General features: G+C 37.0%; 2 protein-coding genes across 2 annotated transcripts; one reads left to right on the top strand and one right to left on the bottom strand.

Moving 5' to 3' along the window:
• Nucleotides 1-4,939: 4,939 nt before the first annotated feature.
• LOC140167617 (uncharacterized) lies at nt 4,940-5,329 on the bottom strand. The gene has a single exon (XM_072190915.1). It carries the CDS (start codon nt 5,327-5,329, stop codon nt 4,940-4,942), a length of 390 nt encoding a protein of 129 aa, XP_072047016.1.
• A 72-nt stretch (nt 5,330-5,401) lies between these two features.
• On the top strand, nt 5,402-13,356 carry LOC140167616 (C-type lectin lectoxin-Thr1-like). Its single transcript, XM_072190914.1, has 5 exons — nt 5,402-5,495; nt 7,991-8,062; nt 9,339-9,611; nt 11,659-11,828; nt 13,156-13,356. Exons 1-5 carry the CDS (start codon nt 5,402-5,404, stop codon nt 13,354-13,356), a joined length of 810 nt encoding a protein of 269 aa, XP_072047015.1.
• The last annotated feature ends 8,657 nt before the right edge of the window (nt 13,357-22,013 follow it).

Raw genomic sequence — 22,013 nt, 5'->3', positions numbered from 1 at the left:
CCAATAATATGAGTTATTCCTTTCATTATATGGTAGTTTGAAAATTTCCTTGTTATATGTTACTCATTTTTATGATGTTTTAATGCCATTATAAGCTATTATACAAGTGTACCCCTTGTAACAGTGTATGATAAGATACAAACAAGGTTTAATATAAATAGCGCCATCAGTGTTCAACTTTGCTTTAAAATGAACACAGTTCTATATGCCATCAAAACAACCGTGCATTAGAAACATCACCATAATTCGTCCATATTTGGATTTTGATATTTGTCAAAATACTGTCAGAACCCTCATTCTCTCACGTCTTGATTACTGTAACATTTTGCTCAATGGAATAACACAGAAAGATCTCTCCAGACTAATGAAATTGCAGAAAAAATGTGCCAAGCTGATATATCGTAAGGCTTAGCCCAGGTCTGATCATGTGAACCCACTATTAAGAGATCTTCATGGGCTACCAGTTCATGAGAGAATCAAGTTCAAGTCCCTGAATGCGAGTCTGAATGGGGTCTCTCCTCAGTACATTTCCCACTGTCTCACGGTCAAGAGTTCCGAACATCCAGTGAGAGTGTTAATTTATCATTCCTTGCACCAGGACAAAACTGAGAACAAATCCAGACCAATATATTATATTCCCTGTCAGGTGAAAACCCTGAGGGGGTCGGTGTTCGGAATCATATATTGGTGAAACAGAAAGATCGTTACAAACCAGATTCCTAGAACACCGGCGTCCGAGTACAGTCTCGTCGGAAGTCTCCCAGCACATCCACATTGAATCACCCGGCCACCAAGTTGATTTGGACAAGGTCAAAATCTTTGATCGAGACGCTAGATACTTTGAAAGGGATTTGAAAGAGCCAATTTACATCAGAGTCAACCACCCATCACCCAACCGCGACGGGGCCGATACAAGTACCAAGAGTGTACGACCTAGTTTTGGAGTCAATTTTCTAAATGGTCACTGATCCCGAACTTGGGTTGCCAGTCTGAAGGTCAAATTTGTGACCGAAAATTTGAGGTACGTCTTAATTTTGTGTTGAGATCATAGGTTGAAAATATATTGCTATTATTATAAGGATTCAGAAAAAGTATAGTTTAAACCTGTCTTCGATACAGTTCTTGAGTTATAGGAAAAAATAGGGTCCACAGGGCTCAATGGATTTGATCTTTATGGCCATGTTATCAAGTTAACAAACCACCTGCGATATGGTAAACTATCGTTTTTGCAATGCTTTTTTGTTTTTGTAAGCGGAGCAATCTGAGACCATTTTGATTAAAATCAGATCATTTTTTAAATTTTTGTCCCCTGTGGAATCCAAATTTTAACACTTTACCTTTCCACCTATAACTCAAGAACGAGAGGAATATGGTTTTAAACCAGACTTGACTAACTCTGAATTTTCACCCCCTGAATAAGCGGCAATTGTGGATTTATGCAAATTAGGCACTGCATGGACGCATGTGAAATGGATTCAGTTGCAATTAGTGGTGGTTGATTTACTACAGGGTGCACACCAGTAAATAGCTCCCATTGACTTTCTGTATAAACAGGGTCCAGGAAAACGTCATTTTCTTGACTTCAGAGCGACTCAGTTCTTCAAAACCCTTTCTGCAAGTCGAAGGTCAGTTGAAGTCATCTATTGTAGAAATTATATACGGAGTCCAGCATTTTTTCCAGAAAAATGCCGACTAGATCACCCTATAGCCCATACAGCGTACGCCACCTTACGAATAGCTTGGTGTTTCTGAAATGTAACACATTTTGAAAGTTTAGCCAAATTGTAATAAAAAGTCAGATCCTGCTCATTTTTCACAGACAATCTATTTCCCAGGCCTAAATGAGAATTAAATATGAATCAGGGCCTAATAGTTGGGTTTTAAGCCTTTTATAATGGATTTAATTCAGTCGTAACAACACAAATAATTTGAGACCAGTTTCATCAAAATCAGAGCAAATTTCATTTTCGCCGCCAGCGGGGGTAAAATTGGGCCTATGACGTCACAATGTTACTCTTTTGCCTTTTTTGTCAAATTATACTCTTTATGAATCTTTATTACCAGTGGATCACAGTTTTGAACAGGTCTGGGTAGTTTTGAACTTGAACTTGAGTACTATTCATCTGCCAACATGATTTGCACGATTGTAGTGCATGGAAACTGAAATCAATTGCATAGGGGGAAATTGCCCTGGCTCGATACACCACTGCCTAATTGTGAGAGGTGCACTCCATCCGTTTGGTCTAGAACATGTTTCTAAACTGATAATAATATCATTGTTTTTTTTACTTTGTTTAATTTTCAATTTATTCATATATAATTACAGAAAAAAACAACTAATTACATTAGGGTTCTATGGATTGCGACGATGTTGTTTTGCCTAACATTTGTGTTTTAAATCATTCATTCATGAGTGATACCATGGAAACCAAAGCAATTACAGCATTTGGGTGTTCATCATCATCATAAGAGCAATGCAATTGGCAATTATTGGCTAATTACGTACAGGAAGCTAGACAATAAAGATAATTGTCTTTATTCATTTCTAACTTGCGCAGGTTGAAATTTCGCGGGTTCGATTATAGATATCATATGATGGAATATAAAACCTACATTCTGATTTATCTTATGATGACCATCATAAAAGGTAAGCATACCTCTTTCTCAAACTTATGATTTCAGTTTTTCTTTGGAAATATCTCACACAATTGTTTTAGAGTACTTATATAAAAGACATGTTGCAAAGGTCAACTTTAACCTTAAGCGTTTGCAGCGGCTCCAAAACAAGGCCGCACGGTTAGTTTTTAGTTGTGGCCGAGACAAGCCCTCTGCCGGCTTGGTGCAGGAATTGCATTGGCTCCCTGTTAATGAGCGAATTCAGTATAAGATCCTGTTGTATATTTACAAATGTCTCCATGGTGAAGCTCCTTCTTATTTGGAAGAGCTTATTTGTCTACAAGTAACGATTGCCTTGGTGCTAGACGCCGACTCCGCTCTTACGCCGACTGCACCCGTCTGTCCACTCTGAGGTCTCAGAAAAAGGCGTGTGTTCTTTGTAGAGCGCTTATAAATGCTTGTATAGAATAGAATAGAATAGAATAGAATAGAATAGAATAGGTAAGAAATACCGCATCAAGAAAATAAAAGGACGTGTCCATACATCAGCCCACGGAGATGAAAAGATGGAAGAATAATGAACAAAGATGTAACTGCAGAAAACATCGGAGACATAGTAGAACTTGATAACAGGACACTTCAACGCCGAAGTAGGATTACGAAAAGATCGAGAAAAGACACGATGGCCAAGGTTAGGTCAGGGAACCATATAAACGACAGAGGTGACAAGTTCATTGTAATGCAATCAGCAATAAACGTACAATTATGAACACATTCTTCTAGAAAAGAACATCTAGAAGATGGACATGGAGGCAGTGTGTAACATTCAGCCAAAAGCAACAGACTGACTGTTCCTAAAAGTAACTTGTCCGGTGTGAAAGTAACCCGTCCATTATGTGTAACTTTGGTTTTCATGTACGAGCGTATAGTTATAAGTGAACAAAATTTCCAAGGCGGGCAAATTTGCAAACTTGTTCAGATGGCCTGTAAGACGTAAGATGAATAGCGATATGCACACAGCTTATAAGTCAAGACGTAAGACGAATAGCGATATGCAATCAGTTTATACATCACTGATTCAACGATTCAATAATACACAAACACGCGATGTGTTTAACCGTCACTCGATCAGCCAACTCTGAATAAAACCAGAGATCTTCGATGTTATTTTCTATTTTGTCGATTTATTCTTGAAACAGTATTTTAGTGTAATTTTATTATAGACTTATCTTTTATTTTTAAGCTATTCTAATACATTTTTTTTCCACGTTTTCAAGTGGAATTACTGAAAAATATCTTCCATATTGGATGTGGAATAGCATAATACAAACCTTATCATTTTCCTTTTTTTGTTTGTGTCTTTTTCAAAACAGGTCATTATTTTGTTGTGCGAAGTCATTTTTGCATTCTTAAAATGAGACCAGATCCTACAAGGGGTGGTACGTTGAGATGGTCTCTTCTGTACAACGAAATATGCGTTTGTCATCGCGTTGTTGCACTTGATTTTGCCCAAATTTGTGCGAAGGAGGATGAGGATAAGGGTGACCTGTGGTTTGTTGATGATCCGGGTCCATTCACTATGCAGCATAAGTGGAAGAAGGCAGATCTCGATCAGATTTTAATTCGACGTGAATATTGCGGTGAGTACTTTTGTGTGTATTAGAGAGGTTGCGATTTCCGCCTATCTCAAAATCATCCACCTGTGACGGAGCGAGCTAGATTCATTATTTAGCCAGTATTTAAGACTATGCACGTACGAAATGAACGTAGTATATTAAAGAGATTTCAGTTCACATACACTACATTCATGCAAATTACCTTAAGAGGGTACTACACCCCTGGCCAATTTTGTGCCTGTTTTTGCATTTTTCTCAAAATTTAAACCGCATTGGTGACAAGTAAGATATGTATATTATAGGGGCAAGGACTACAACTACTGCACTGGAAATTCAGCAACTCAAGGCAAGTAGTTATTGATTTAATGATCAAATATTGGTTTTTCCTCATTTTTGAATGTAACTCCACAACTGTTGTCTGTGCTGAAATAAAATTTCCAGTGCAGTAGTTGTAGTCCTTGCCCCTATAATATACATATCTTACTTGTCACCAATGCACTATAATTTTTGAGAAAAATGCAAAAATAGGCACAAAATTGGGCAGGGGTGTAGTACCCCCTTAATGCTGTCATATTCGGACTAATAGTGCTTATTCGTCCATACATACATACATACATACAAAAGTTATTTATGACGCAATTCGCCGCAAGGCAACATTGCGTTTACAAATACATCAAAGCAGTAAAACAATATAATCAAACAAAAGTTCAGAATAAATGAGTTTTTAACAATTTCTTGAAAGTGTTTGTGGATGTTGCACCCCTGATGTGCAGTGGCAGATTGTTCCAGGCTTTGGCAGCAGTAGCAGTGAATCTGCGTTCTCCCGCAACAGAGTTGTATCTATGAACTACCAGACGTGAAGGATCATTTGAAGATCTGAGAGGGCGGCCGGGAACATAATAAGAGAACAATTGAGTTATGTAAGCTGGTGATTGGTCATTCAAAGCCTTGTATACATAGAGCAGGATCTTGTAAGATACTCTTTGTGCTATTGGAAGCCAGTGGAGTTTTGTGATTAAGGATGCAGCTTCAGTCCAGCGACCTAAGGCATATATGACCCGTGCGGCTTTGTTCTGTAAGCGTTGCAAGCGAATCATATTCTTGGATGAAAGGTGAGTGAAAAGTGCATTGCAATAGTCTAAACGTGACAGGACCAGCGCACGGACAACATGATGGCATGTGTCAGAATCAATATATTTTCGGATTCTCCAGATGTTCCTGATGTGATAAAGGATCGAGCGACGAAGACTATCGATGTGAGAGGTGAGTGACATTGAACTATCGAAGTAGATGCCAAGATTTCTGATGACCGTGGAGGGTGTGATCTTCAATGAACCAATTTCAAGGGTAACGTCATTAAGCTGAAAATTTCTCATGTTGTAGATAGAGCCAGCAACAAAAAACTCAGTTTTTGCATCGTTTAGCTTTAAATAATTCACAGTCATCCATTCTCTGATTTCAGAGATGCAGCTTGAAATCTTGCCAAGAGTGTTAAGCACATCGCCAGGAATCCGAGGGTTGAAAGAAGCATATAACTGGCAGTCGTCAGCATAGATATGATAGTTGATACCATGTTTCTGGATGATCTCTCCAATGGGAACAGTATAAGCGGAGAAAAGCAATGGTCCTAGAACGGAGCCTTGTGGCACACCAAAATCCATTGAGATGGGGTCGGAGAGGTGACCATTGATGCTGACTTCAGAATTCCAACCTTTCAGATAAGATTGGGCCCATTCCAGTGCAGAACCGGTGATGGCAAAACGGTCCTGCAGACGTCCAGGTTATGAAGGTATTTTAACAGCACCCCATTTAGTGGGAAAATTTTATTGAACTTAGCACAGAGGGTCAAGTTCAAAATTACTCCAATTTGTTCAAAATGTTCATTATCGTGATCCTCTGGCAACATCGTAGCGTCATAGGTCTGATTTGGCCCCCGTATTGGGCGAAAATAAAATGAAATTGTTTGTCTTGTTGTTAAAAATAGTTTTAATTATGGATGGTACTTTTCTTAACCAGATAACATATCATTATTGTTACGGTCAAATGGAGTTAATCCTATTGTGATGTGTTACCAAGGTAATGAAACATCCTACATAGCGCAAACTATTCTTTTCCTGATTTATCACGATAAGACACATAATTTGAGACTACTTTTAACAAAATCCGTGCAAGTTTCATTTTCGCTCCCAGTGGAGCCAAAATTAGACTTATGACGACCCAACGTTATATATTTACGTATAACTCCATGACCACGCGGTGTAGATATGTTAAACTGAGTCCTTATGACTAGAGAAACACACCCGTATTATTTTAAACCAAGTCTGAGCAATTTTGAAACCGCTACGTAAAAGTTATAAAAAATTTCCATCTATTAAGGGCTTGGTTGAAATGCCTCTATAGCCTATGACAGTGGCGTAAATTTCTTTTTGACATGGGGGGGGATGGAGTGGAAAAAATCTTGGAAGTATAGTGAATCCAGCACCTTTTGGCGACAGAATAAGTTTAAATTAGTGCGAAAAATTTTGAAGCTAAATATGGTGCAAAAGTGGACTAAATGGACAAATATGAGGTTCATTTGGTCAGAAACCCATATTCAAGCGTCAACATTGGGGGACGATTGTATGGAGCACCCCTGGCAAAATATTGGGGGATTTACCCCCCATCTACGCGTATGGCCTATGATAATCAGCGTTACAAGTAATATATCTCTGCCAAATTGGACAAATTTAGCATGATTTGCAAGATATTAATATAAATTAATACGATCCGTTTTGTTTGTAAAAAATTATTAATTAACAGCGAGGTGTGAAAATATTTAACTGATCGCTCATACGTGCGGTTCAAACGTACAGAATTGTACAGAACCATACAGAAACGTACGTATTGAAATGCGTGTGAGATCGGCAGTATTAAAAGAGATTGCGATTGGCATCTTTAATGCAAACGCACGGAGTGACGCACAGTTGACGTTGACATTTTAATTGTTCGCGGCGGTCACCCGGTTCATGATTAATTAAACGTGATTAATTTCCCCCACGAAAAAGTATTATTTTAAAAATATAAAGTTAAAGATATACGAATATAGTAGTCCTAAATATTTATTCTTTTGCAATCCTAATATCCGGAAAGCACTGAAAAACCATTAATTTTAAGCGGCACTATTTTAAAACAATTAATTTTAAGCGGCACTGTTTGAAAATCAAATTCAAGCAGAATTAAAAGTGTAAATATAAAGACAGCTAAGAAACCTAGCCTGTATAGCATTTGGAATCACAAAGATTGCCCAACGCCATATGCAAAACCATAGATAGAGTATGCACAGCGATACATACGTACGTTATGAACGCACGGATGAACGCACGTACGTACCTCGTACCTCGTACCGCGTATTAAACATCGCGATATCTCTATCATCGCTGTATATGTACACTCATTGGTTAAAACAAAATAAAACTAAAACAGAAGGGTTGTAATAAATTTACAAGATTTGCCGACGTGATGTGGAGTGGTCCATGAAACTATCCCCCGATGCAATGTATGTTTTGGACCAAATTTACCTTTTGACAATTCGTGAGTATATTATTACTTTCTATATGTTGTATAAAATAAATATTTCATTGCTTTAATACTCTGTAAACTAAGTGCTTTAAGCCTGCCCTGCATGGTTTATCGTATTATTGTACTGCTTGGAACATCTCTTGGGGCTGTACCGATGACTTAACCACCGGTTACCTATTTCTAAAACATTTTATTCACAGTTGCCGATTCCGATGATACCCCAACTTCATTGATCACAAAACCAAGTCCTGTAATTACCAACATGCCAACAGGTAGGTTGCATTTTATGATCCTATTCAATCGATGTTTTGTAGGTCCTATATAGGGTTAGGGCAACCTATTATAAATTTTAGGTAGGTCCTATATAGGGTTAGGGCAACCTATAATAAATTTTAGGTTGGTCCTATATAGGGTTATGGCAGCCTATAATAAATTTTAGGTGTCAAACAAGATTAATATGTCGATCGTAATCTTTAGCATCTTGAGTGGTTAAAGGAAGTCTCCGGCAATCACAAAATTATGCCTTACATGTAAGAAAAAATTTATCAAGCATGAATCACGTAGTTTTATTTCAAACAAACTCATAGTGACCATAAAAACAAATAAAACATCCGTCTCTCAACGAGCGATATTCAAAACTCCCGGGCGCCGAAATTGTCGAGTGCAATGACGTCCCAGTAATACAATGAAGGCTGAATAGACAATTTTGGCGCGGGAATTTTGAATATTTCGTGTTGAGAGCCGACTGTTTGTATTCGTTTTTATGGTCAATATGAGTTTGTTTTAAATAAAACCATGTGATTCATGCTTGATAATTAGTTTTCTAACATATACGACATAATATTATGATTGCTGAAGACCCTCCCCCCTTTAAACGACATTTGGCTGGTTACGGGGTGTTTGATATACCAGTGAAGAGATGGATATAATTATACATAAATACGTATTTGACGCATACATTATGAGATATTTTATTTTAATAAATATGATTGCAACGGCAATGCTAACGTGCTAACCACAAGTATAGTCCAGAACATTTGTTACTTTCTTCCTTATTCTAATACAAATGTTACGTGCCCAGTTAATTGTTTTGAACAGGTATTATTTAACGAATATCCTATAAAGCAAGTACAGTGTCTCCGTTAGTTTGTTGACCCAAAGTTAAAAAGAGTGAAGGAATTAGGAAATAAAATGAGAAGCGCTATATTTTACGCCCCTGGACGGCCCTTTAATATAAATAAATGGCAACTTGTGTTATCAGGAAGTCAAAATAAAAGTTGTAGTTCAAATCAATTGATGGAGTGGCGACGGAACAAATTCAATTTTAAGGAGGGATATATGAGCAGATTTTGGGATGGCTTTACGGGGACAATTGCAAAAATATTTAAATTTCACACAATTTTAGCCCACGATGAAGGTGGATTTCAGTATTTACCGAGCCGATGCACAGTGTAATTCTTGTATATTTCTTCCCTCTAAATGGAGTATTTTTGTTTTATTTGTTCTTACTTCATATATATATTATTTCTCCTTTTTTGAATACTACAGCATCTGAATGCTACTCTAATGCACTTGGGCGTGACTATCGTGGTTCTGTTCATCAAACCATAGATGGCACGGAATGTCAATCCTGGACATCACATGATCCCCATGAACACCGTGACACCTTTATACCAGAAAACCATCCGTACGCTGGTCTTGGTGAACACAACTATTGTCGTAATCCGAGTGGTGACGATGGGCCTTGGTGTTATACTACAGATCCGGGAACTCGATGGGAGTACTGTCCCGTAGGTCTTGCGTCTATAAAATGCGACACTGGTAAGTATGTATTGGACTATTCCAGTTGAAATCCATACACCCCTATGTCACCCATTCAGATAACCCCAAACTTACACTACTTGTGTGGAATAGCCAGTACAACAACAACTCATCTCCATTAGCTTCTCTTGTGCTTATGATTGACATTACCCAGGGGAGCTAATTGAAATTTTATTTGTTGCACCGAGTCTTCGGCATTTTGCAAGTATACCACCAATTCCCAATAACACAATTTTCAAAGGTAATTCGAGCATGATTTACTCATAAAAGGAACTCTCGCAGTGAAAAGACATAAAAAAAGCGCAGTGATTTATTATAGTGCGCTACGCACAGGCACAACGCCTAGACGTTGATCCACAAGCCTCAGCACACTTTACAGGTTGTCGCTGACCACTATGGCCCCACATCATTCCATAAACCATTTAACAACAAATCAGGGACTTTGCCGCTTCAAGAGCGCACACCCTAGACATTCCACAAATAATCTTCGCAACCAGGATCAGCTCCCCGAGTTTCGTGTGGGTTACAACGAGACAATTAGTGTTTCTACGTCATACCTATAAAAATCATGTATTTAGTTGAGGAACTGAGCTAATGTTCCGTGACCAAATCATTATACCATTATTCATCTGCATTGCATGGTCATATTGAGTCCAAATATGTTTGTATATCCAAGCATTTTCAAATAAAAAATATAAAAGTATTAATGATTTCTGACCACTATTTGTTACCCATGGTGGCAATTTGAAAATGCTTGAATAAACGTAGTTGCAAAATTGTCTTGTATTAGCTGCTAACAGTCAAATATGAGTTTGAAATGGACTAATTGACCTCAAAACGGGTTACCCGATTTTAAGTACAAACATTCATTTTAAGCGGTCATGTTGGGAAATTTCATGATCAAGGCTGCCATTTTGGTTTTAAAAGTTGTTCAGTTCAACATATAATTAGACGTTAACATCATTTAAATCGGACAATATTAAACGTATTTGCTGATTTTCCACCAGCCAAATGTGCATACAATTTGACACATTTCTGCCTTGTAACTTTATCTTGGTAATGCAAGAGTGCTTTATCGCCTTTGCGCTGCAAGCGTGACTACAATCCGCCCTTGTGCGTGTGCATCAGTATATGAGAACCCAGCTAATACTCGTTCTCTTTTTTCTTTAATACGGACATCAGTCGTGGAATTCGCCGACCAATATCCGTATTGATCTAAAGATATAAGCACCGTAAAGATATAAGCACACATCACATAATGAAAACCTTGCATGTGGGCTTTGCGCGATTAATGTTATGCGCGCGAAATACGTGAAATACGCACCTACGTCACAACAAAACTTAAGACGAACCAATTGATACATTTTTGAACTCTTATGGCCATGCAAACTGTTCAACATAATTGGGATATGTTTTCAATTTTGCAACTTGTTTAACTTTAATTGACCCCTACCAAAACTGCCACAACTTTGAACATTGTGAAGAGGGCAGACCAAGCCAAATTAGTTTAGTATCCTTCAGAGGCAACTAGTCATAATACTTTTGAACCTGAATGATTTGGTCACGGAACACAACGGTTGTCACTCTACTAAATTATACATCATATGCAAATGAAACGCAATACACGCCCTGTGTATATGAGCACCACCACTATGATATCATAGTATACCACGACTTTGTCACCGTCAAAACGTGAAAACGTTTTTAAAACGTTATGAACAATATTTGGGGCAAACCCGTTTGCAAACTATTTTGTCAACACTTAAATAACAATCTGTTCAGAATGTTTTGCGTAAAATATATTTTGAATGTTATTAAAACGTTTTATACCCTTTATATAACCCAACATTTAAACGTTTTCTGTAAAACGTTTTTGTGTTTGCTGGGATAGAACCAAGTTGTTTAAACACATTTCTTGTTTGTTCAGAATCGCTTATATACAGGCTTTGTATTTGTACCAAAAGTGTGTGCAAATCTAGTCAGACTTGTCGTATCTACCCATAATCATTAGCACTACTCTGTTGCCTTTACTTTTTCCTCATTGTAGGTGTCAATTGCTCTCATGAATGGCAAGGAAGTTGCTACAATTATGTTGCCATTTCTCTTCCATGGTCTGATGCTGAAATATACTGCAACAATCAGTATGGAGCTCATCTTGTGAGCATTCATTCTTCAGACGAAAACAGCTTTATCAGCGGGCTTAGTGGATCGGATAAGGTAAGTCACATTCTGTACAATATCAGGAAAAAAGGGAGTATCCCATAAAAATTATTTGGTAAATATCCAACAATCTTGACACTCTATTACTGTACATTTCTCGAGTAATCAAGTCGTCAATATGTTTGGAAGATTGCCAATAGATGTACTTCAGTAGATAGCTATTCCTTCGTATATCATACAGGGTGAGACAAAATGATCTGTAACCAACATAACCAAAATTCATAAAATACTGATCGAAATCTATTAAAATTTAGGATAACTTAGATTGTGTATGTACCTTTTTCGGTAAGAGCAAGATCATTGGAACAAGACACCCCACAAATAGAGTTTCACCAGTATACAAATGATATAACTACACTGCCTTTTCATAACAATTATGACAGTTAACATTAGCGTAAGGTCCCAAACCTTTCTCTATATTTATCACTTTTATCATCAGCAAGCCAGTCCACGACATTTCTGACAATGTTTTATTGTGAGACCCTTTAAGTTTACTAAGTAGTAGCCTAAACAATTACGTTTTAGAAAACCATACCAAAGATGCACAAAAAGATCTGAGCGGTGTTTTAGGTCAATTCGAGGGGCCGGCAAATTATAATTTTCAAGATATCACCCTATTGATCATGACTACATATTTTGAGATACTATGTAACGAAACATCCTAGATGGTATAAACTATTTTTGATTTAATTTTTTTTTCAAGGGGAACAATAATTTTTGAGACCATTTTAAAGAAAATCAATTACGGTATTGATCCCATAAAGCTTAAAATATAAGCTTTTCGTTTATTAGTTAAAGCCATACCCTGCTGACTATCTGGGCCGTTTAACGTGGAGTTCTATGGGTACGTAATATAGCAATACACAAGCAATAATAAAGAAAAAAGGAAATGCAGAAAATTAACGCTGGAACAAGTGTGTTTTAGGCGTTTTTTGAATATAGACGCAGACGCCGATTCCCTGATGTCAACGGGGAGACTATTCCAAAGGCGAGGTGCAACAACAACAAAGGAATTATCTCCGACTCGTTTTTTAGATCTACTGTTGCATCAGTCTGTATCCGCCAGTAGCAACATCCTGAAGTAGCTGGACAAGATCAGTGAGATATATAGGGGCCTGGTTATTTAGACATTTAAATGCATATAGAATGATTGTAAATAATTCTCTGTTTTGGACTACCGGTAACCAATGGAGAGACAGCAAGAGGCCATCAGAGGATATATCGTTGGTACGGCCCGATCTGTTTTAGAGCCTATTTTGGCTTGGTTGGTTAACGTAGAGTGTGTATTGGTAACTGAATCTAATTGTGCAATTTATTTGTGAAGATGTGGATTGGATTGAGTGACCGGGCCACTGAAGGTACATTCGAATGGAGTGATGGCAGTCAAGTGGACTACACCAACTGGCACTCGGAGGCACCCGACAATGGTGGTGACGGGGAGCATTGCGCCCATATCTACGATGATTTCGAGAGCTGGAATGACAGTAGCTGTTTTTCAAAGATGATATTTATTTGTAAGACCTAAATCCATTGCAGATCACAACATAATTATTTGCAACACCCTGACATGATTCTATTTCATTTTGGGAGGCTAATTAATGCGTGCTGAAATGCACACTGTCATCGTGTCAGTATTAGTGATTAAGTGTAAATAAGTTATACTTTGATCAGCTCTTATCGGCGGGCCTTATAACATCGCGGATTAATATCGAAATATTTTATTATGATAATTTACTTGTCAAAACTCTCCAGAAGCATCACGAATTATTAATACAAGTCCTATACTTTCATTTACTTTGTCTACTTTCTTTAACACACAAAATAAAGACTGGACGGATCAACTAACCGCACTCTAATAGCGTGGCTCTACTTTTCCGCGTAGTGGTAAAAGCCTAACATTTCCCGCCTATTACGAGCTGATCAAACTATAATGTGTCTACAGAGTGTCCAAAATGATTAATTCGTCTCCGTGAAATAGTTTACGGTATTTCTTAGTTCCACTTGACCATCAACATAAAAAGACAGGAATATCTTTTCCATAATCAAATTTACCTTTGCTATAAAAACAAAAGTGTTATTATAAATTGAAATTCAATGTTGTACTGATGCGGTGGTGCTTTTGGTTGTTGCAAAATAATTCCAATACTAATCAGTTTGAAACAACATGTATACAACCCCTGTTGTACGCGTATCGTATAAATGAAATACATACTTGGGATCTCCCCCATTGTAATACATATAGTTAAATAAAACTTTGTGTATTTGATCGTCATCTGCTCAAAATAAATTACAGAAATTACTTTAATTAATGAAAAACTATACTACCCAGCAAACACAAAACATTTTCGACATCTTTCGCAAAACGTTAGAAAAGGTTTCCGGAAAACGTTTAAAATGTCGGGTTATATAAAGGGTATATAAAGGATATACAATGTTTTCATAACAACATTCAAACACGTTTTTTTTTTTTTTTAACGTACTGCAAATATTCTAACATAATGTTATTTAAGTGTTTGCAAAACAAAACAATATTTAAAAATAGCATTTTTTTGTAAAATGTTTTTTTCTAGCGTCTTTTTATACAAAATGTTTTCGTGACCTTTATATAACCCGACATTTAATGTTATTGAAACATTTTAATCAAAACCAAATATTATAAGGAATTTGTAAAAACGTTTTGTAGATAGTTGTATTTTCTAGGTCAATTACTCTCTTCCAAATATAACCTGTTAAAAACGTTTCAAAAACGTTTTGTGTTTGCTGGGCAATTACTTTGATCTGTTAAATGACATTCACTTGAACTTATTGCTAAATGCAATATTTTAGTCACATAGTTAGTTTGGGCAAATTTATTTATTTTGCACAATGAATGAAATATTATAAGAGTGTATATAAATTTTACCATTTTCATTTGTAGGAAATGCTTGTTGATAGTTGTATTTTCTAAATGTCCTGTTAAATGTGCGTAGTTCCACTTGACCATCAACATAAATAAGACAGGAATTTCTCTTCCATAATAAGATTCACCTTCGTTATAAAAACAAAAGTGTTATTATACTTATATTAAAAGGTTAGAAAAGGTTTCCGGAAAAAGTTTAAAATGTCGGGTTATATAAAGGGTATACAAAGAGTATCAAATGTTTTCATAACATTAAAACATATATTCTAACATAAGTTACACTTGCAAAGTATTGATAAAATATTTGGCAAAAAAATGTTTGCAAAACAATATGTTGAAATAACATTTAAAAACAAAATGTTTTTGTAGCGGACCTTTTCATACAAAATGTTTTATAATGTTTTCGTGACCTTGATAGAACCCGACATTTAATGTTATTGAAACATTTTTATCAAAACCAAAAATCCAAAATATAACCTGTTAAAAACGTTTCAAAAACGTTTTGTGTTTGCTGGATAAATACATTGACCTGTTAAATGACATTAATTTGAACTTAAATTGCTACATGCAGTATTTTAATCACATAGTTAGTTTGGGCTTTTTTTTTTTTGCACAATGAAGTTAAAAAAATATTATAATTTCATTTGTAGGAAATGCTTAGCGACAAACGCTTGTAGATAGTTGTATTTTCTAAATGTCCTGTTAAATATGCGTATAAACTGTATTTAATTAACGCAGTTTATGTTTTTTATTCAATATTTGACAACGTATCGATAGATATGAAAAATCAGGACTTAAATGTCACTTAAAGATCCTGGTATCCTCTTTTTATGAAATTTTTATGACAGTTAAGAATCTGGCGGATGCCACCCTGGCACCCTTGTGCATTTTGAAATAAATTTACCTCAAAATTACCCCATAGGTTTATACAGGGGTCAAAAATTGAATGTGTTCAAATATCACTTCAAATTATATCAAATTATTCGCCTGGGGCCAAGGATCGAGTCATATTTTTCTCAATACGACCTATCGTCGGGAAGTTATCTACCGCAACAGGTCAGGGGTCAATTTCCAGTTTGCATAGATGTCAAAAAATTAAAGTTGCTCTGAGGTCTCAGAGATATAGAAAACACAATAAAACAATTGATAACTAAACAGCAGATTGCGTAACTCTATCACTCTTTAAACAAAATAGGGCATTTATCTTAAGATCAAACGCAGCAAAATGTAGCTGATGAGATTAACCTAAATAGATCAAATTAATTTGATCACAGTTAATCGAAACGCGTCCTACAATAACTTCCAACGAGTTTCTTAAACTATTTAAAGAACCTCTCGTGTCTATTCGATATTCCTGTTTTAGGAATCATTCTAGCTGAGTGGAATTTTAATATAAAACCACATATGCGGCCTCCATGTGCATGTTTTGCATGATTTAAGTGCAAAAATAAAACACACTGATAGCTATTAAGAGTGCAAACAGCAAAATATTGACAAATACTTTTTTTTGTATTTCAATCAGGTACAATAAAAAGCTATCTTGGTCATGTTTCTCTACAAATTTCTAACTAATATAACTAAACAGCAGATTGCGTAACTCTTTCACTCTATAAATACTTTCAGGTTTTTGGCTTAGGTACCAGACTATTGTGTTTCTATCTATTTCACAATGTACATCAAACCACCCACTTGAATATTGGCTATTGACATGACCGATACACGAGCCATCATTTTCACAAGGAGAGCTGTTGCATTTATCATTGTCTGCATGAAATGAGGAACTTGAAATGTTTGTTATTTACCGCGCACTGCATGTAGCATGAATAGTGAGGATTAAAATCTTGGATTGTAATTCATTCATGCATATAATTATCACTTTTAAATGACAAGCTGAGGGTGTTTACCAATAATTATATGTATGCCTAAAGCAATGCTGATGGTAAACTATTGCTATTTTTTGTTAATTTAGCTTCTTTGTTAACCACATGCTCTTAAAAAGATACATATTTAAAATATATAACAATATTATTTGAGATATCCAGCTTTCAAATTAGGTAAAGTTCTTTTTGGACCACCCTGTTTACCTTCAAACTAGATTGCCTCTGCACACTTTTTAAGGTATGTCTTGGCATTTACAACAATTTTGATAATGAAATGATGACGATAAGCACTACTACTACTAATAATAAATTAGTTTTCACAATTTAGTTTTTTAAGGTTTTCATTTTTGGTTTCCATACCATACGTACGCAAATTCAGTGACATCCAAATTTAGTATGTTGTTACATATGAAGAAAAGAAAAAGTTGTTTAGTTTTTAGTTTAAAACGCAATTAGCTGATTATTTTCTCAAGGATCCTTTAAATATCCATTAAGTTTCGAAAGTCTATGCTGTTATTATACTACTAATGGACGGTTACATTAGCAGATTACATTGCTACACCATAATTGGAAAAATATCTACTTGGTGTCAAGGAATAATAAAAAGAAAACGTAAAACGTATGAAAGCATTATACAGGATGCGCTTGAATACCGTAGTCTTTTTGTATGTATGCGTCGGTTTGATATTTATGTTTTCAGAGCTATTATAGTAATATTATAACCATGAAACATGGCAACAACTCTCTAGTTCGAAGGTTCCCTATAGTCCGAAGGCTCCTTAGTCCGAAGGTTCGCTACTACGAATACGTAATTTACCATTCGCTAGTCCGAATTCTGAAAAAGGTTCGCTAGTCCGAATATCGGGTTATCTAGTCCGAGGGTTCGCTAGTCCGAATGATAAATAAGGTTCTCTAGTCCAAATATAGAATAAGGCTCGCTAACCCTAACCCTACCCTAACCATAATCCTAACCCTATTCCTAACCCTAACCCTAAACCCTAATCCTAATCCTAATCCTAACACTATATTCGGAATAGAGAACCTTTGGATTAACGAACTTAATTTGGTTTTCGGACTAGCGACCCTTCGGACTAGAGAACCTTCGGACTAGCGACCCTTTTATTTGCGGACTAGAGAGATGTCACGGATAACAGACCTAAAATAGACCAATGATAAGGACTCTTCCGTGTACCCAGCCACGGTATCTTCCAGATGGAGGTTGTTTTTAACAGGAATTAACTCATCATGACGAATTGGTATATCTGAAGAAAGCCAATGGCAATAGATGAATACTGTTTTTGACTATATCGCCCTGCACTACAACGTTCACGCGGTACTATGCATTGAACCATATATGTTAAAGAAATGCTGATGACTCGCACCTATAAGATAAGTATATTTGAAAAGAGCGGTATTGTATTCTGTCTATGATTGCAGACATACACATGTGATGAGTGTAACCTGCTTGTAGTGCAGGGCGATCTATTAAAAGATTGTATTTATATATTTCTATGGTAGTTAATCCGATTACTACGTCACTTCTACAGCGAATTTCGAGCCGGGCGCACAATTCTACAACACTCCTCCCTTCGCCATACATAAATTCGTCCAGTCCCATTTCCCAAAATATGAAATTTATATAAAAAAAGGGAATTTCAATTCGACAGAGGTGGGCCTCGAACCCACGCCGCAGCTACATACAGAATATTCAAGTCCTGTGCGCTAATCCATTGGACCACATGAGATGTTGGTAGCCAAAATGGTATAGAATAGAAATACAACAATACATGTACTATGCTGTGCACAATACATATATCGATTTTGACTGCATCGTGCATGGCATATATCGGTCCGTGCAATGTATAGACGAATCTATTTTCACGCATTACTACACCTCAATGACAGCCATAGTTCCCCCCCAGGTCTATTCCACCTAAAATGTGAAATAATGTGCCCTTGCGGGGATATTAAACTGCATTCCATAACCCGTGTTACACGTAGACTAATGAATGATGAAAGTTTACAACAACACAATACAATTCAGCATCGATTTTTAAGCGGATTTAATCCACCCAATATTATTGGGCAACAACAACACGTACCAGTTTGGTGCAGACGGGACCCAATAATGGCCGACTGAATACTGAGTATCACTTGGCTCGTTGGATTTGTCTATAGACGAATCCAACGAGCCAAGTGATGGACCAGGTCCAGGGGCCCGCCTTCAAGCCCCTGGCAGGGGGCAGCTCCTCTGTAAGCTTTGGGGTTTTAGCGTTTTAAAAGGCCAATTAATCCTATTTTGAGGGGACTAATTTTGACGTTTTTGCACCGTCCCCCGAATTCCCCCGAATGAACAACAAAAGTGGGGGACCTGTGCCTCCTCTGCCCACCCCCTTTGCGCACGCCACTGCTGCCATTGAGGTGTAGGAATGCGTGAAATTGGATTCGTCTATAAGGAGTCTGCCATTTTCTTGTAGGCCTATAGACTATACCTCAATTTGGCTCGGTATTTTTCCCACTATTTTTTACCATAAATCATGCAGTGCCCATAGGCTAGTGTGTTTATGCTAATGTGATTACGTCATCAAGAATGCAACATCGCTATTACAAATTTGTTTTGAAAGACAAAGGTACAAACTTCTATTTATGATAAGTAACAGTCATCAAAGTCATGCTTGAACGGAGATATATAGTAGTTGCGAGGACTTAGTGACCAACCCTCGTATCTAGCCCATTTTAGGTTTGGAAATTTGGATATTTGCATATCAACACGGTAGGCAAGCATTTTTTGGCACAACTCCCACTCGGCTCATAATTATTGCACAGCTCAGAATCATTACAATTTTCAATGTATTTGGCACGTATAGACCTTCCTATGCTTTTAGGAAAAATCTGCTTCTTTTAACTAGCTCTTGATAAATTAGCTATGAAATATATATAATGCACTTTAAAAGCAAGCTCTATTTAATATAAATCTCATTACTCTTTATTAAACATGCTCAATATACATTGTTTTATGCTTTTTAAGCTTAATTGTGAAGAAATACACATCCGGGGGTACTCGGTACATATGACCTTACGAGTACCCTCCGCAAACATGAGTTTCATATCTTTTTGTTTCCAAACTTCCCAACTATTTCTTGAAATATACCCCCCCCCCCCAAAAAAAAAGTTTATATTGGGTTTAATTTTCTTATGAAACGACGGCACTTTTTCAGAAACCTTGTTTTATACTTGCTTGCTTGCTTCCCTTTTCTAGGTGGTTTTCCCGAACCACGACAGTCATCCTTATGTTCTGCATTGCGGCAGTTACCAGGTCATATGCTTCCACTCCAGTGTACTTCTTGAGTACACCTCACATCCATATTTTTAACCCAGACTCTAATGTTGTACTGAAGACATGCAGTTTGAATTTCTTTGATAGATCAGACTTCCAGATTTAGCTTAATATAGGCAGGTACATGTTCTCAAGGCTACTGCCTTACGCGTCTTGACATCATATTTTGTGATAGCCATCCATGCTCCGAAATAGTTGAAGTGTTTCACTTCATCCTACTTTGTGCCATCACTGTTGTTACTGGTAGTTGGTTAAAAGACATGAACTGGCATTCATCTTTAATTTAAACAACCGTAATTCAACTAAAAGATAATACAATACAAAATTGTATTGGGAATAATAAGCTCTCTCGAATGGAGATTTATCAACATTGTTAGTCCCAATACAAAGATTCACATTTCATTATCATGAATATTCGGTCCGAGGATGTTCCCTGATCAGTTGAAGGGAGAACCCCGTGGTTACCACGGAGAGAAAAGTGCGCCAGAAACTGACGCGTATAGCAACAGCGGATTTTTTTGCAATCATTTCTTTTCTGCATTGGTCTCTACTGGTATGACTATTAGGCACATTCCGCTTGATGTACAGTTATCATTTGAAAACTGTTTACCGAAAATACTTCAAATTCAAAAATTTGTGACCAGGAAACAAAATAACAAATACTAGGATGGATTATGTTGTTTCTTTTACATTGATTATCATCACAGGTAAGTTGATGCATTTTATTTATATAACTACAGGTTTAGGCAGGAATCACTCCAATTAACGGACATGAAGTCTCGTCGTAAACGGCGGAGCCATTGGCGTAGCGTCATAGGGGCACGGGGCACTTGCCCCCAATCGATTTGAATATTGAGAAAATCCCATACGATATTGGCAAAAATCGGTTTGTCCCACAACACCCAGGGCACCCAATCAAGTTCGGTATCCTCCAGTCATAGCTGGTGCCCCAATCCACCAAACCAACGCTACGCCACTGGGCGGTGCGGGAGGAGCAGCCCAGAGGTGCTAAATTTTGAGATGTTGGTACTTAACAACTTGTATTCCGCTGAGTGCACCAAATCCGCGTAACTTACTAGTTTAGTAGCTTACTTCTTTAGTAACTACTCCGCAACTGCCGCGTATCTTACTAAACTAGTATTTTTGGGACTTGCGCTGAAGCGTATCTGGCGAGTAACTACTTCTTTAGTATCTTCGTTAATGGAGCAATAAATCCCAATCAGCACCTTTAATATCACGTCTTTAACCACGCGGTCAATTGTTATTCAATTTCAACAATAGGCAGTGTTATGTCACTAAATACCCCGGTACAAACAAAATACCATATCAGTGTGTTTAGCTTATGTAGTAGTAGGCCTATAGGTTTATGATTATGATATCTATTTTGTCACACCATGACAGAAGGGGTAACACGCCGGGGGTGGGGACTCAGCAGTGTAGTTTTTGTAAAAATCCTTTCGGGGTCAAAGTAGTTTACATGTTCAGTCGCGTATCAGAGTCATTTGTAGGAGGGGGAAAAGACACAAAAAATGGTGGTGTTATTGTGATAATTGCTAATATCAATTGTAGGCCTACATCATTTTAGCCCCAAATTAAGGTGATATTTTTTTGTTTTCTATGCCAAAATTAATTTATTTTGCCCAAATAAGGGTAAAATTGTCTGTTTACAGGGCCATTTTCAATTTTACACTGGGGGTCAGGTGGTGAAATATTTAGGGGGTTGGTTTTAGGGTGTTGACATTTTCTTTGCGAGGTTGGTTTTAGGCCTGGGGGGTTGGAATTTTTTTTTTTTTTGGGGGGGGGGGGAGTTAGCAAACCAACCCCCCGCAAAGACCACCTTGGTGCTCAGTTCAAATGACCGTATGTTATAGATAATAAGCCGCAAAATATAGGTCTCATTTTGGGGCTTCTTGTATAATAATGGCTCCCCAATTTTAGTATAAAGGTTTGTATTTTTCTAAAACATCACAAAAAGCACAGGTTTTTTTAAAATGATATTTGGTCAAAATATCTGACAACCGTGGGCATACATGTACTCTATTCAAACATTAACCAGATGGTGTGCC

Source organism: Amphiura filiformis, chromosome 13, assembly GCF_039555335.1.
Source record: "Amphiura filiformis chromosome 13, Afil_fr2py, whole genome shotgun sequence".
Lineage (NCBI taxonomy): Eukaryota > Metazoa > Echinodermata > Ophiuroidea > Amphilepidida > Amphiuridae > Amphiura > Amphiura filiformis.
The sequence above is the reverse complement of the archived record's forward strand: the minus strand, read 5'-3'. Positions and strand labels throughout refer to the sequence as shown.